General features: G+C 42.6%; 1 protein-coding gene across 1 annotated transcript; it reads left to right on the forward strand.

The window, feature by feature from the left end:
• Positions 1–1,092: 1,092 nt before the first annotated feature.
• Positions 1,093–10,887, forward strand: arhgap22 (Rho GTPase activating protein 22). Its single transcript, XM_018684217.2, is given in 11 exon segments — positions 1,093–1,558; positions 4,803–4,999; positions 5,785–5,872; positions 7,693–7,821; positions 7,989–8,199; positions 8,293–8,425; positions 8,514–8,587; positions 9,013–9,134; positions 9,255–10,266; positions 10,354–10,402; positions 10,404–10,887. Coding segments are annotated over 11 exon segments (2,220 nt in total). The 5' UTR covers positions 1,093–1,524; the 3' UTR covers positions 10,575–10,887.
• The last annotated feature ends 1 nt before the right edge of the window (position 10,888 follows it).

The following is a 10,888-nucleotide window of genomic DNA, read 5'->3' on the forward strand; positions in this document are numbered from 1 at the left end:
GAGATTTCAGTATAGCTATTGTCTAAACTCTGAGTGTTCCTGTGTGTGTGTATGTGATTTATGGCTCTAGAAATGGACCTAGTGGAGAAGGATACACTGTGCAGATTGGTTCACTGCCATGAAACCATCCAGGACTCCTCTGTCCAGTGACAAACCTAAGGAATTGTCAGGTAAAACTCTATTTTTAAGTTTGTTCTTGTGTAGATGATCATTTATCAATCATGGTGATCATCTATTTTACTACTTATGATTCTGCTGGCTAGATAGCTGAGCTCTCATCTAAAGTAATAAGCTCTGATTTCAAGATTATGATTAATGGGTCCACACCATTTCTCTATCATATCTCTCTATATGAACTCTTCTGTGTCTGTCAGGGTAGCAGCTGCTTTTATGAACGTATATAGAATTAAACTTAAAGTTGTGTTGCCAATGTACTTCTACTCCCTTATATAGCCTTTGTAAAAGCAGTGCATAGTGTTAATCATTTTTCATCGACTGATAGCTATGTGTGAGCTGAGTAGGTTATTTTTTCATAGGAGAAACCTCAGTCAGCTCGCCCCCTCCAGCAGTGTCTCTGTGCTGCATTTGAGTCTCATCCAGCCTCTTGAACTGCAGCATTTATCTGCTTTATCACATCACTACCAGACAGAATAGGAACAAGAACATCATACCCCTGAGTGCCGTGGCTTTCACCATACAGATTGCTGTGTGACTGAGTAGTGTGGCATTTCCCCTCAGACTATAAATCTAAGCCTGAATGAGTCACAGTCAAGTCAAGTTTTGTCAGTTTTAAACACATGTCCAACCAAAATTATCAGCCCTGCCATACATCTGCAATTGTTTATAGGTACAGACAATACAATGACATCCCCACTTGCTCTGCATCAGATATTTAATGGTAAGAATGGTGTTGGTTAAATCTGATGTATTGATTTGAGGTTGTACTTCAGGTAAAGGCAAGACCATAATCAAATCTCCATGAGCAAACAGCTGGAAGGATTGTGAAGACTGTGGAGCGATGGTGGAGCCAATGTAAAGAAATGGATGACAAGACAGAGGACACACAGCCAGACATATTTATAGACGGTGAGAAACTGATACTGGAAGTGTGCAGCAGAAGGCAGAGAGACAGATAGCAAAAGAGGAGAGGGAGAGAGAGAGAGAAAGAAAGAGAGAGAGTGGGCAGGGCTCTAGGTATGTGAGAACAACAGCACGCCGGGCCAGTGGGACAGAGAGGGGGAGTGAGACGAAAAGGAAAGAGAGGAGGAAGAGGAGAGTGTGTGGTTAAGTGCTTGTAAGTGTGTGTGCGTGTATGTATGTGTGTGTGTGAAATCAGATGGAGGCAGTGTCCAAGTGCAAGCCAGTGAGCCGGGAGAGAGAGATGCTCGAAGAGGATGAGGAGTAACAGGGCGAGGCAGCAGCGTGAAGTGCTGAGTGTGTGTGTGTGTGTGGTTGAGGAATAGTGTGTGAACAGAGGGATGCAGTCATGTCTCTGTGAGAGGGAGCAGCACAGCAACGGTAACCATGCTGAGCCCCAAGATAAAACAGGCACGCCGGGGTAAGCACAGTCCCTCCTCCTGTTTCTCCATCCCTCCTGTGCGCTCCATCTCTTTTCTCTTCCTTCTTACTGTCCTCTCTGCAGTCCATCTCTTTCTTTCCCTCTCTTGCTGTCTTTGCAAAGCTCCATCTGACCTGCTGTCTTTCTAATAATAATACCATCATTATTGTTGTTAGTGCTTTCATTGATAATGACATCAAAAGGTGTAACAATGCCAGACTTGTGCCAAATCTGCACACTAGTGTCATTCTACATCCCAGTGATTATTGCTATTAGCAATTAGCAGTTTTTTTTTTATTTTTATTTTTTTATCTGAAGCATTGAGGCTTTATCTGCTGTGCTCATTGAGACTTAACAGGCACTACTACAGGGTGATGTCATCCCTCACGTCTCTTAATTATACTGTCCTCATTCCTAGAGGAATTGATCCTGATGGAGATATTGTGGGTTGTAGTGAACATGACTGCTGGAAGGGATAATTCTCTCTATTGCACTGGTCTGTACCCATGACATGTTCACACCTGAACAGATGACTCCTGTTTCTCTGTTTGTTCAAGGTTTACCCCAGCTATTGGGGTTGTCGTTTTGAGCAGGTGACAGACTCTAGAAAAGGGGTGTTGAGGGGAATGCATGGCTCTCCACTCCTGTAAATCACAACAGCTGACTGTCAAACATAGTTCCTCTAATGCTGTGTAAAATCCACTTGTGACCACTGAAGTCAGGACACCACATATGCATGCCTCTCACATGACTGTGTGAAGATGAATATGGAAGCTGTAAACCACAGAGACAACTCCTAGCACTAAGATTATCATGATGCAGAGTATAAATACCTGCTGTGCTCTTCATAGCAGGTGGTTGCTAACCGACACACTGCGCTTAAAAACTAAAAGGACCCACTGGTTTTTTAGACGAGAGTATCCTCGTGATTGCAGTTTCAGGGGCATTGCCACTGATTTGCTTGATTTAATTTCACATTTTTGCATGAAAATGGCCACAACAGAGTGAAATATTGGCTAGCAGCAGCTTCAAGAACCCTTACTACAGTGTGTGTGTTTAGGCTGGGCTTCATTTCTCCCCTGGTTGTTGTTGTCTTTATTCTAGACCAGCCGTAAAAATAAGACCATAAATGATGATGGGAAGGAGAAGTGCCTCTTGTTTCTCCTTCATGAGCACAGTTGGAGAACGCAGTGGCCACTTCAGTTTGCTTGCCACGTTTTGTGCGCTTGCCATCTCTCATTTGCTGTAATGGTATACTCCTTTGGTTAGATTGCCAGCTCTGCTCTCCTCTGACCCTTTTATGCAACATCATTCAGGGCAAAGTCAGACAGCATCCCAGAGCTGGATCTGCACTCAGAAGCTTAGATATCAGACCCGAATACTAAGCAGTTCAGTGGAGAGTGGAGTCTTACGGGAAGATGTTATTGGTAAAACTCTGTGTAAAACTGAGTAATCAGATGTGGTTGAAGTTTCTCTCCATCTCCATCTGTTTGGTTGAGTAATTGTTCAACATAAGGACAGTTGAATGAATAATGAAGGGCTTTAGTCAACAAGATATGATCTTTTTGAGGGACTATGGGTGCAAAATTACCCTGAGGACTTGATGCCATTTTATAATTTCTGCAAGATTTCATTCACAAGACCATGTCCAAACTCAGTCAGTCCATCCATCCATCCATTAACTACACCACTTATCCTTAAGGGCTAGAGCCAATCCCAGCTGACATTGGGCAAGAGGTGGGGTACACCCTGAACAGATCACCAGTCTATCGTAGGGCCAACACATAGAGACAGCAACCATTCACACTCAAATTCACAGCTGAAGAAATTTTGATGTTAATTATAATCATTACAAAATTCTGTAAATATGGTTTCATTTATTTTCATTCATTTAATGAATATCAAAAAGTTAATATGTGAATTTGGAATGCACCGTATACAAGTATGTTTACCCAGGTTTTGTATTTAAGTACAAATTTGAATTTCAATTTTATACTTTACTTCAAACTTCTGCTCCACTACAGTTCAAAACTAAGTGTTGTACTTTTTATTCCACTACTTTTATTTTACATATCTGACTATTTTCTCTACAGATTTTACAAAATATGATCCTCATAAAATATTATGTACTGCTATAAACTGCCCAAAACATATTAAATAGTTAAAATTAGCTCCAACTACAACAATAAATCTCTGTTTAAATTTGTTATTTAGCAAATATGAGATGAAGTACTCTGAATAATGATAATCATTTGCTGAAAAGATGATACTTCGATCCTTGCACGCTAACAGTTCTTAAAAAACAGTTTGTCTCTTAGATTTCTTGCCTTTTTTTAAGGATGTGCACCAGGTGGCCATGTCTGCTGTATTTATAGAACCTGCTCTGTCTGCTTCTGCTGTCAGCGTACAGTTTTGTTAATGACTGCTTCACATGGGCTCCAGGCTTCTGTCTTCACAGCAATCATGACTCTGCAAATGAAGGATGTCCAGAAAGGGGAGAAATAAAATGAGGAGTCCAGACAGAGAGCTGATAAGTAAGAGAGAGAGAGAGAGAGAGAGATAACAGGAGAGAGAAACAGAAAGAGAGATTTCAGTCCAGGCCCTTACAGATACCTTCCCTGCTGTCCTCAGCAGAAAGCGAGATGCAATTAACAGGAAAAAAGACGCCATTGATTTCTCTCTCCTCTCTCTATGCCTTCTGTTTATCTCTTTCTCTCTCTTGCCCTGACTCCCTAGGGATCAATCTACAGTTGCTGTTTTTGCTCTATACCTTTGGCATATAGATGCTAATATATAATCCATGCTTGTAATTAGTCTGTAACAGTTAAAGCGCAACCTGATCCAAAACAAAATTCCTCTCTGTACAGCAATGGAATTGGAAATGATATATGCCCTTATTAATATCTGAAACACATAATAAAATGCATTGGAATAGATAGATGGATGTCATCTTAATGCAGGATGTCTCTGCTACAAAATGGAGGCCGTGTCTTGGTAATTTGACTTAATAGGAAATCTGGATGCATGGACAAGCCTGTGGGCTTAGCTGCACCCAAGGGAGACTTCTGTGAATAATGATTGTGGCTCTCTCTAGGTGAATTTCTAGAATAACAGCAAAACAACTAAGAAAGAAAATCCCAAAATAAAATGTGTTCTCTGTCTCCATGCAACTACTTCTTCATCTCTGTCTCACTCTAGTGCTCTAAAGCTCCTTTTTGCTCACTTTCTATATGTGTGTGTGCAGCACGGTCCAAGAGCATGGTGCTTGGAGAGCTGTCTCGTGTGTCCAGGCCCTGCTCGCCTCTGGATCAGGAGAAAGCACTGAAGGCTGGCTGGCTGAAGAGACAGCGGAGCATCATGAAAAACTGGCAGCTGCGTTGGTTTGTCCTGAGGACTGAAGCGCTGTATTTCTACAAGGATCAGGATGAAACCAAGGCACAGGTGACACTCACAAAATAACACTTATTGAGTACATATACAACACGATCAGCTGCTGTCACCTTGCTGTGTGTTTGAATTAATTCTGGTTTGAAGCCTGATAAATATTCAAGCTTCATGAATTTATGTGATCAGTATTTTTCCCTGGGGCCAGTTGATCCGATGTGTGTTCTCCAACTCTGAAAATAGCTCATTGAGTCTTCGAAATCAGGAGGACAAAATACATTTTGTTGCCCTTAAGTAAAATAAAGCTTTTCTACGTTGTGTGACAGCGACACGCACTTATCTATCAAGTTATAGCTAGAAACAACATCCATTCGTCTTTCCCACAAAAATCATCCATCCTCCATTGAGACACCCCTACAATCTCCATTACAGCATTGGTGTGTTGTTATTGCCTTGACACACACACTGCTAATGTGGTAACTAGCTGCCCTGTGGTTCTGCTGTTAGCACTTAGTAGGTGACCTTTGACCCTCTCTGTGCGTGTTCATAAATCCAAGTACATCAGGAAGCAGCACAGGGATAAATAGAGGAAGAGATGTTTCCCTGAGTCATCCCTTCGTCCATCATCATTACCTCCCTCTACTGGACAAATGCCCAGAGCCCAGAGTGCTCAGAACTTTGTAATGTTTAACATGCATTACACGTCTAAGTCCAGAACCACTAATTGATTTCTTGTTTGGCCTCTGAATATTGTTGATATGGGTGTTTTCCTCATGCCTGTCTGTCTGTCACTGTGTCTTTCTATCTGTCTATCTCTCGCCTTCCTCTCCTTTCTCCTACAGGGCTGTATTCCTCTTCAGGGCAGTCAGGTCAATGAGCTGCCTGCCCATCAGGACGAGCCTGGCCGCCACCTTTTTGAAATAGTTCCAGGTGAGTTGGCATGGTGACAACTCTGCTGTGTAAGGAAGTCAATAAATAAGTAAGTCTTGTTCAAGGAATGCTGAACCATCTGTTTAGTACTGAGTGCCAGACACTGGGCCCACTTCAGACTTTTATTTTAAATTGTATGCTCCACTGTGATAAAGCAAATTTAATATAATTTCCCAGATCAGTGCCACAACTAACTATGTCTGACACTCATGAGTTTTTGGTGTTCAGACACTGATGAAACCCTAAATTCTGCAACATCAGAACGTATACCACAACCAGTAAAATATTAACCCAAAGCCAGATTTGCTGGCATATCTCTCCATTTCATGAAACTGTGATCACACTATGTGCAAGTAAATCAAAAACTGCATATGAGTCACAGGCCGTAACACATGCATGAAATATGCAGAACAGCAGAAAGGATAAAACTGCTACAGCCTGTGTCTGAGAGTTCAACAACGACTTCATTCATTTCTACATTTGACATACTCTTGACAGTGTGGGGTTGGCATGATGACAGTCAGAACAGTGGACAGTATGCGCAGCACATAGATCAGAGGGCTAACTGCTTGGATGGAAGAAAGAAAGACAGAAGAACTGAAACAAGTTGGAAGTTGTACTTGGATAGACATGAAGTTTATAGCTATGAGACAGTGTGTGTAGTTGCTGAGATGGCAGAGCTTCATAGAGGTTATGCCAGCATAGATTCACCTGCAAGCAACCATTCTTCATAAAGTGTAGCCCCTATTTTCTAAACTACAGTTAACATGCTGCAGCAGGTTAACTGACACTCTGACAGTTTATCCTGAGGATGAGGCTCCCATCAATGATGGCAGTAAGTACATTTTTCTCAGCTTTTAATATCAAAGAATTTTCTGTAGAAAAAATCTTCTGTTGCACAGATACACTGTGCAGCATCTACTGTAAGTCTAAGAACACTGGCATGTCAGTGACTGCACTCCTCTCCTCCTCACTGAAACATATGTACGTTCATACACATACATACATGCCTATTCACACATTAGAATTAGATGAATGTCAGCAGATTTACAGTGTCTGATTTGGAAGATGGTTGTCATCATGCAAACTATATTCAAATTGTAGAAAATGGCGTAAAACATGCAAATACACCAGTGTTGTCTTTTAACATGTAAAACAGTGTCCAGTGTTACTTTGTACAGATAGTTACTTAAATACCAGAGTGAAAACAGACACAGAGGAAAGCGTTCAGGACAGAAAGAGAAAAGAGACTGAGCAAGAGGCATGGTGCAGTTACTGGTGTCCACTGGGAATGCTACTCTTTCTGGGTCATTTCTCTCACACAAAACCCACTATGCACCATGGTGCAGGACTTAGTAGTAAATGCAGGTACTGATAAATATCCTACATAGCAAGGCACATGCAATCCCTACCAAATCTACTACAAAAACCTCCATCAGTAGAAATGTAAAAGTGTTTTATGAATAGCAAACGTGATGTCTTCAGAAACTGAGAAGTACAACTAAAATAAACTAAAATGTCAAACTAAAATGTCAAACCGGGTGCTATCAAGCTGTGTGTACCCAGAGGAAGGAGAGGCAGAGCTGCATGGCAGCATCTTTGTACTTTGCAGGGGTGCTTGAGCTAATAAAGGTTATTGAAAATACTGATATTTCTATTGGTAGAACCCAGTTGTTTACTGGTGATACAGTTTATGTGCTCAACAAAGTAACTTATGAAAGTAGTATTTGCCCTATGTGTGATTCCAAATACAATTTAAGATGTGTGAGTCATTTCATTTTATTGATCCAGAAAGTAATAAAATGTGGTTGCGCTTTCAGGGGGAGCTGGAGAAAAGGATCGAACAGGTATAAGCCATGAATCATTCCTGCTGATGGCCAATTCTCAGAGTGACATGGAGGAATGGGTCAGAGCCATACGTAGAGTGATATGGGCTCCACTTGGAGGAGGTGTGATTCTTAAACATATGCATAGTCTCACACGCTAATGTCTACATACAACACTGTTTATTTTAATCAAGCAAAGACATTAGTAATGCTTGAAAGAGGGGAGTTTAATCTCTTTGGTACATATAGGGAAACACTGTGAACTATTAATTGGTGTTCGTTTTTTTCAGGTGTCTTTGGGCAGCACCTAGAGGAGACAATGTTGTATGAGGCCCAGTGTGGCCCCCAGCGACTGGTCCCTGTGCTGGTCGAACAGTGCGTGTGTTTCATACGTGAGAATGGGCTCAAGGAGGAGGGCCTTTTCAGGGCCCCCGGCCAGACCAATCATGTTCGAGAGCTGCAGGATGCGTTTGACCGTGGCGAGAAGCCAGTGTTTGACAGGTGAGGCAGTGAGAGGGGGCATTTTGTCTCTAACAGCATGCCCAACTATAATCAGTGCTGAATGTGATTTTTTATGTGCGCTGTCTCTTACAGTACCACAGATGTCCACACAGTGGCCTCACTGTTAAAGCTGTACATACGGGAGCTGCCAGAGCCTATAATCCCTTTCTCCAAGTACACACAGTTTCTCTCTTGTGCTCAGCTACTTAACAAGGATAAAGAAATGGTATTGAGATATCTGCCTATCTCATTGTAGATATATTTTAAAACCTTTATGTTGATAGTTAACACCTATTTTTTTTTTTTTGTTCAAGGGTATCATAGAGCTAGGCAAACAGGTGAAATCCCTTCCTCAGGTCAACTACAACCTCCTTAAATACATCTGTAGGTATGTAAACACTGTCTTGTTGTCTCCTGTATATATTAGTAGTTTTTAAGCTCACTAATGTGACTTTGAGGAGTTTAATTCTTGCTGCTGTTTTCCATTCACCACTTGATGATTGAGGATTTGTCACCCTGTCACACAAGAGAAATAACATCCCCGTCATCAGGCGATGTGACATCACATTGACTGACTCTGAGTGTGTATGATTGCACGTCTTCACAGCCTTCTACATCTATATAAACACCATGAGCTGAGCCCACACACCAGTCAGAATCATGACTCAGTCGCTTGTTTTCATGAGTTTGAATTTTACTGAATAGAAAAGAACAAGGGGTTCTGAACGTTTCTAAGCTGTGCAGTTGGTGCCAAAAAGATTTTATGTGGAAATACAGTTGGCTAGATTCAAATGTTGGTTCCTGTTTGCTCAGGTTTCTGGATGAGGTTCAGTCTCACTCAAATGAGAACAAGATGAGTGTTCAGAATCTGGCCACAGTGTTTGGACCCAATATCCTTCGGCCTAGAGTGGAGGATCCAGTTACCATGATGGAGGGTTGGTGATAATTTCAACAAAATTTGTAACAAAACTCTGCTTTCCAGATGATAAATACAAAGCCATGAAAGATACAGATGTATTCTTACTGTATGCATGTGTATTTGTCATTGTAAACAGGAAGTTCACAGGTGCAGCACCTGATGACTGTACTGATCAGTGAACACTCCCGACTTTACCAACGTGAGGAGCCAGAAACAGAGACCAAGATCTCCTCACAGCAACCTCAGAGTCCTATCCAAAGGTGCAAAGTGGAATGGTTGTCTCAAGACGAGAGTGACCCTCCACCCTGCTCAGGCACAGGTTCCAAAACCCCTAAAGACAAGTCCCAATCTTCCACCCCTTCCTCAGACAGTAAGCTGACTGTATCGAGCCCTATTACAACATTGGAGAAGGGTGAGGATGCTCAGATTGAAGGGAAGGGCAAAAGTAAGACAGAGGAGAAAGTGGATGGAAAAGCAGATATCAAAACTGAGGGGAAAAGTGGAAGTGACGTAGCTGTTAGCCCTAGTAAACAGTCTAAAGCCCTGCCCTCCTGGAGGTGTTCCTTCAAGGGCAGTACAGCGTCTGGGGGCCCTAGGGGGAAGATAGGGGGATCGGCAGGGGATGTTTCAGCAGCTGGTGGGAGCAACTGGCTGATGAATGGCCTGTCGTCTCTCCGAGCTCACAGGCGCACCACCTCATCTGGTGAAAGACTAAAAGACTCGACTCTGAAGGATTCAACCCTCTCCCTTAAAGAGACTACTCTTTCACTTAAGGACTCACAGAGAGACTCTGATGAAGACTCCTCTCGAACATCCCTGTCTCACAGAGCCCTTCACCAATCCCACAGACTGTCTGCCTATGACAATGTTGCTCCCTCTAGTTTAAGCCTGCCTGCTGACACCTCCTCAATCTGGACGTCCTTTGAGATCTCACTGGCTGAGCCAGAGGGAAGTGATAAGGCAGTAAAAGCAGGGCAGGGTCATGAGAGACCCACAGAGGTCAGTGACAGTACAAATACTCTGGATCACAGTGCAAGTGGTACTGAGGATGACCTTGCAGGAACAAATGAAGGTCTCACCAACATGCTGACCAAGCTGAAGCAGGAGCTGAAGAAACAGAGGATGAGCTATGAAACCTGTATTCGCAAGTAAGAATGAGCCACTTGTCATTTCCTGTCAAATAACTAATTAAAAATCAGCATGGTTATTTATAACCTCTTCTTCTCTCCTTTGAGGTTGGAGGAGTCCTGCGCTAGGTACCAGTCACAGGTAAACCGCCTTGAAGGAGGAGCTGGACCAGGAGAAGAAGAAGTTTAACATGCTGGAGATCCGACTCAGGAACTCGGAGCGGGCACATCAAGATGCAGAGAACCGAAACATCCTCCTCCAGCAAGAGATGGAGGAGTTCTTCAAAACCCTTGGAGATCTGACCACAGGAGCAGCACGGACCAACTAGACAAGACCAACCTGCCTTCATCTGGTCCATCAGAGGAGGAGAAGCTCAATTACTGGGAAGACCAGCCAGCCCCAAAGCTTTGAAGACCAAATACCTCTAGAGCAGTACTACTTGCCATCGTATCCTCTTTAGTACGGCCGTCTTGTGCCTACACTGACCAGTGCCGGTGCCAAACGAGAACTCCTCCGGACCAAGCGTCTCTCATTTTACCATTCCACAAACTTCCTCACTATTATACTCCATAGGTCATGTAGCTGATTATTTATTGACTAAACACCTCTGTAAAAGAACAGTAAAAGCCTTATTAATGATAT

The sequence above is a fragment of the Lates calcarifer genome, linkage group LG16_LG22, assembly GCF_001640805.2.
Source record: "Lates calcarifer isolate ASB-BC8 linkage group LG16_LG22, TLL_Latcal_v3, whole genome shotgun sequence".
In the NCBI taxonomy this organism is placed as follows: Eukaryota; Metazoa; Chordata; class Actinopteri; family Centropomidae; genus Lates; species Lates calcarifer.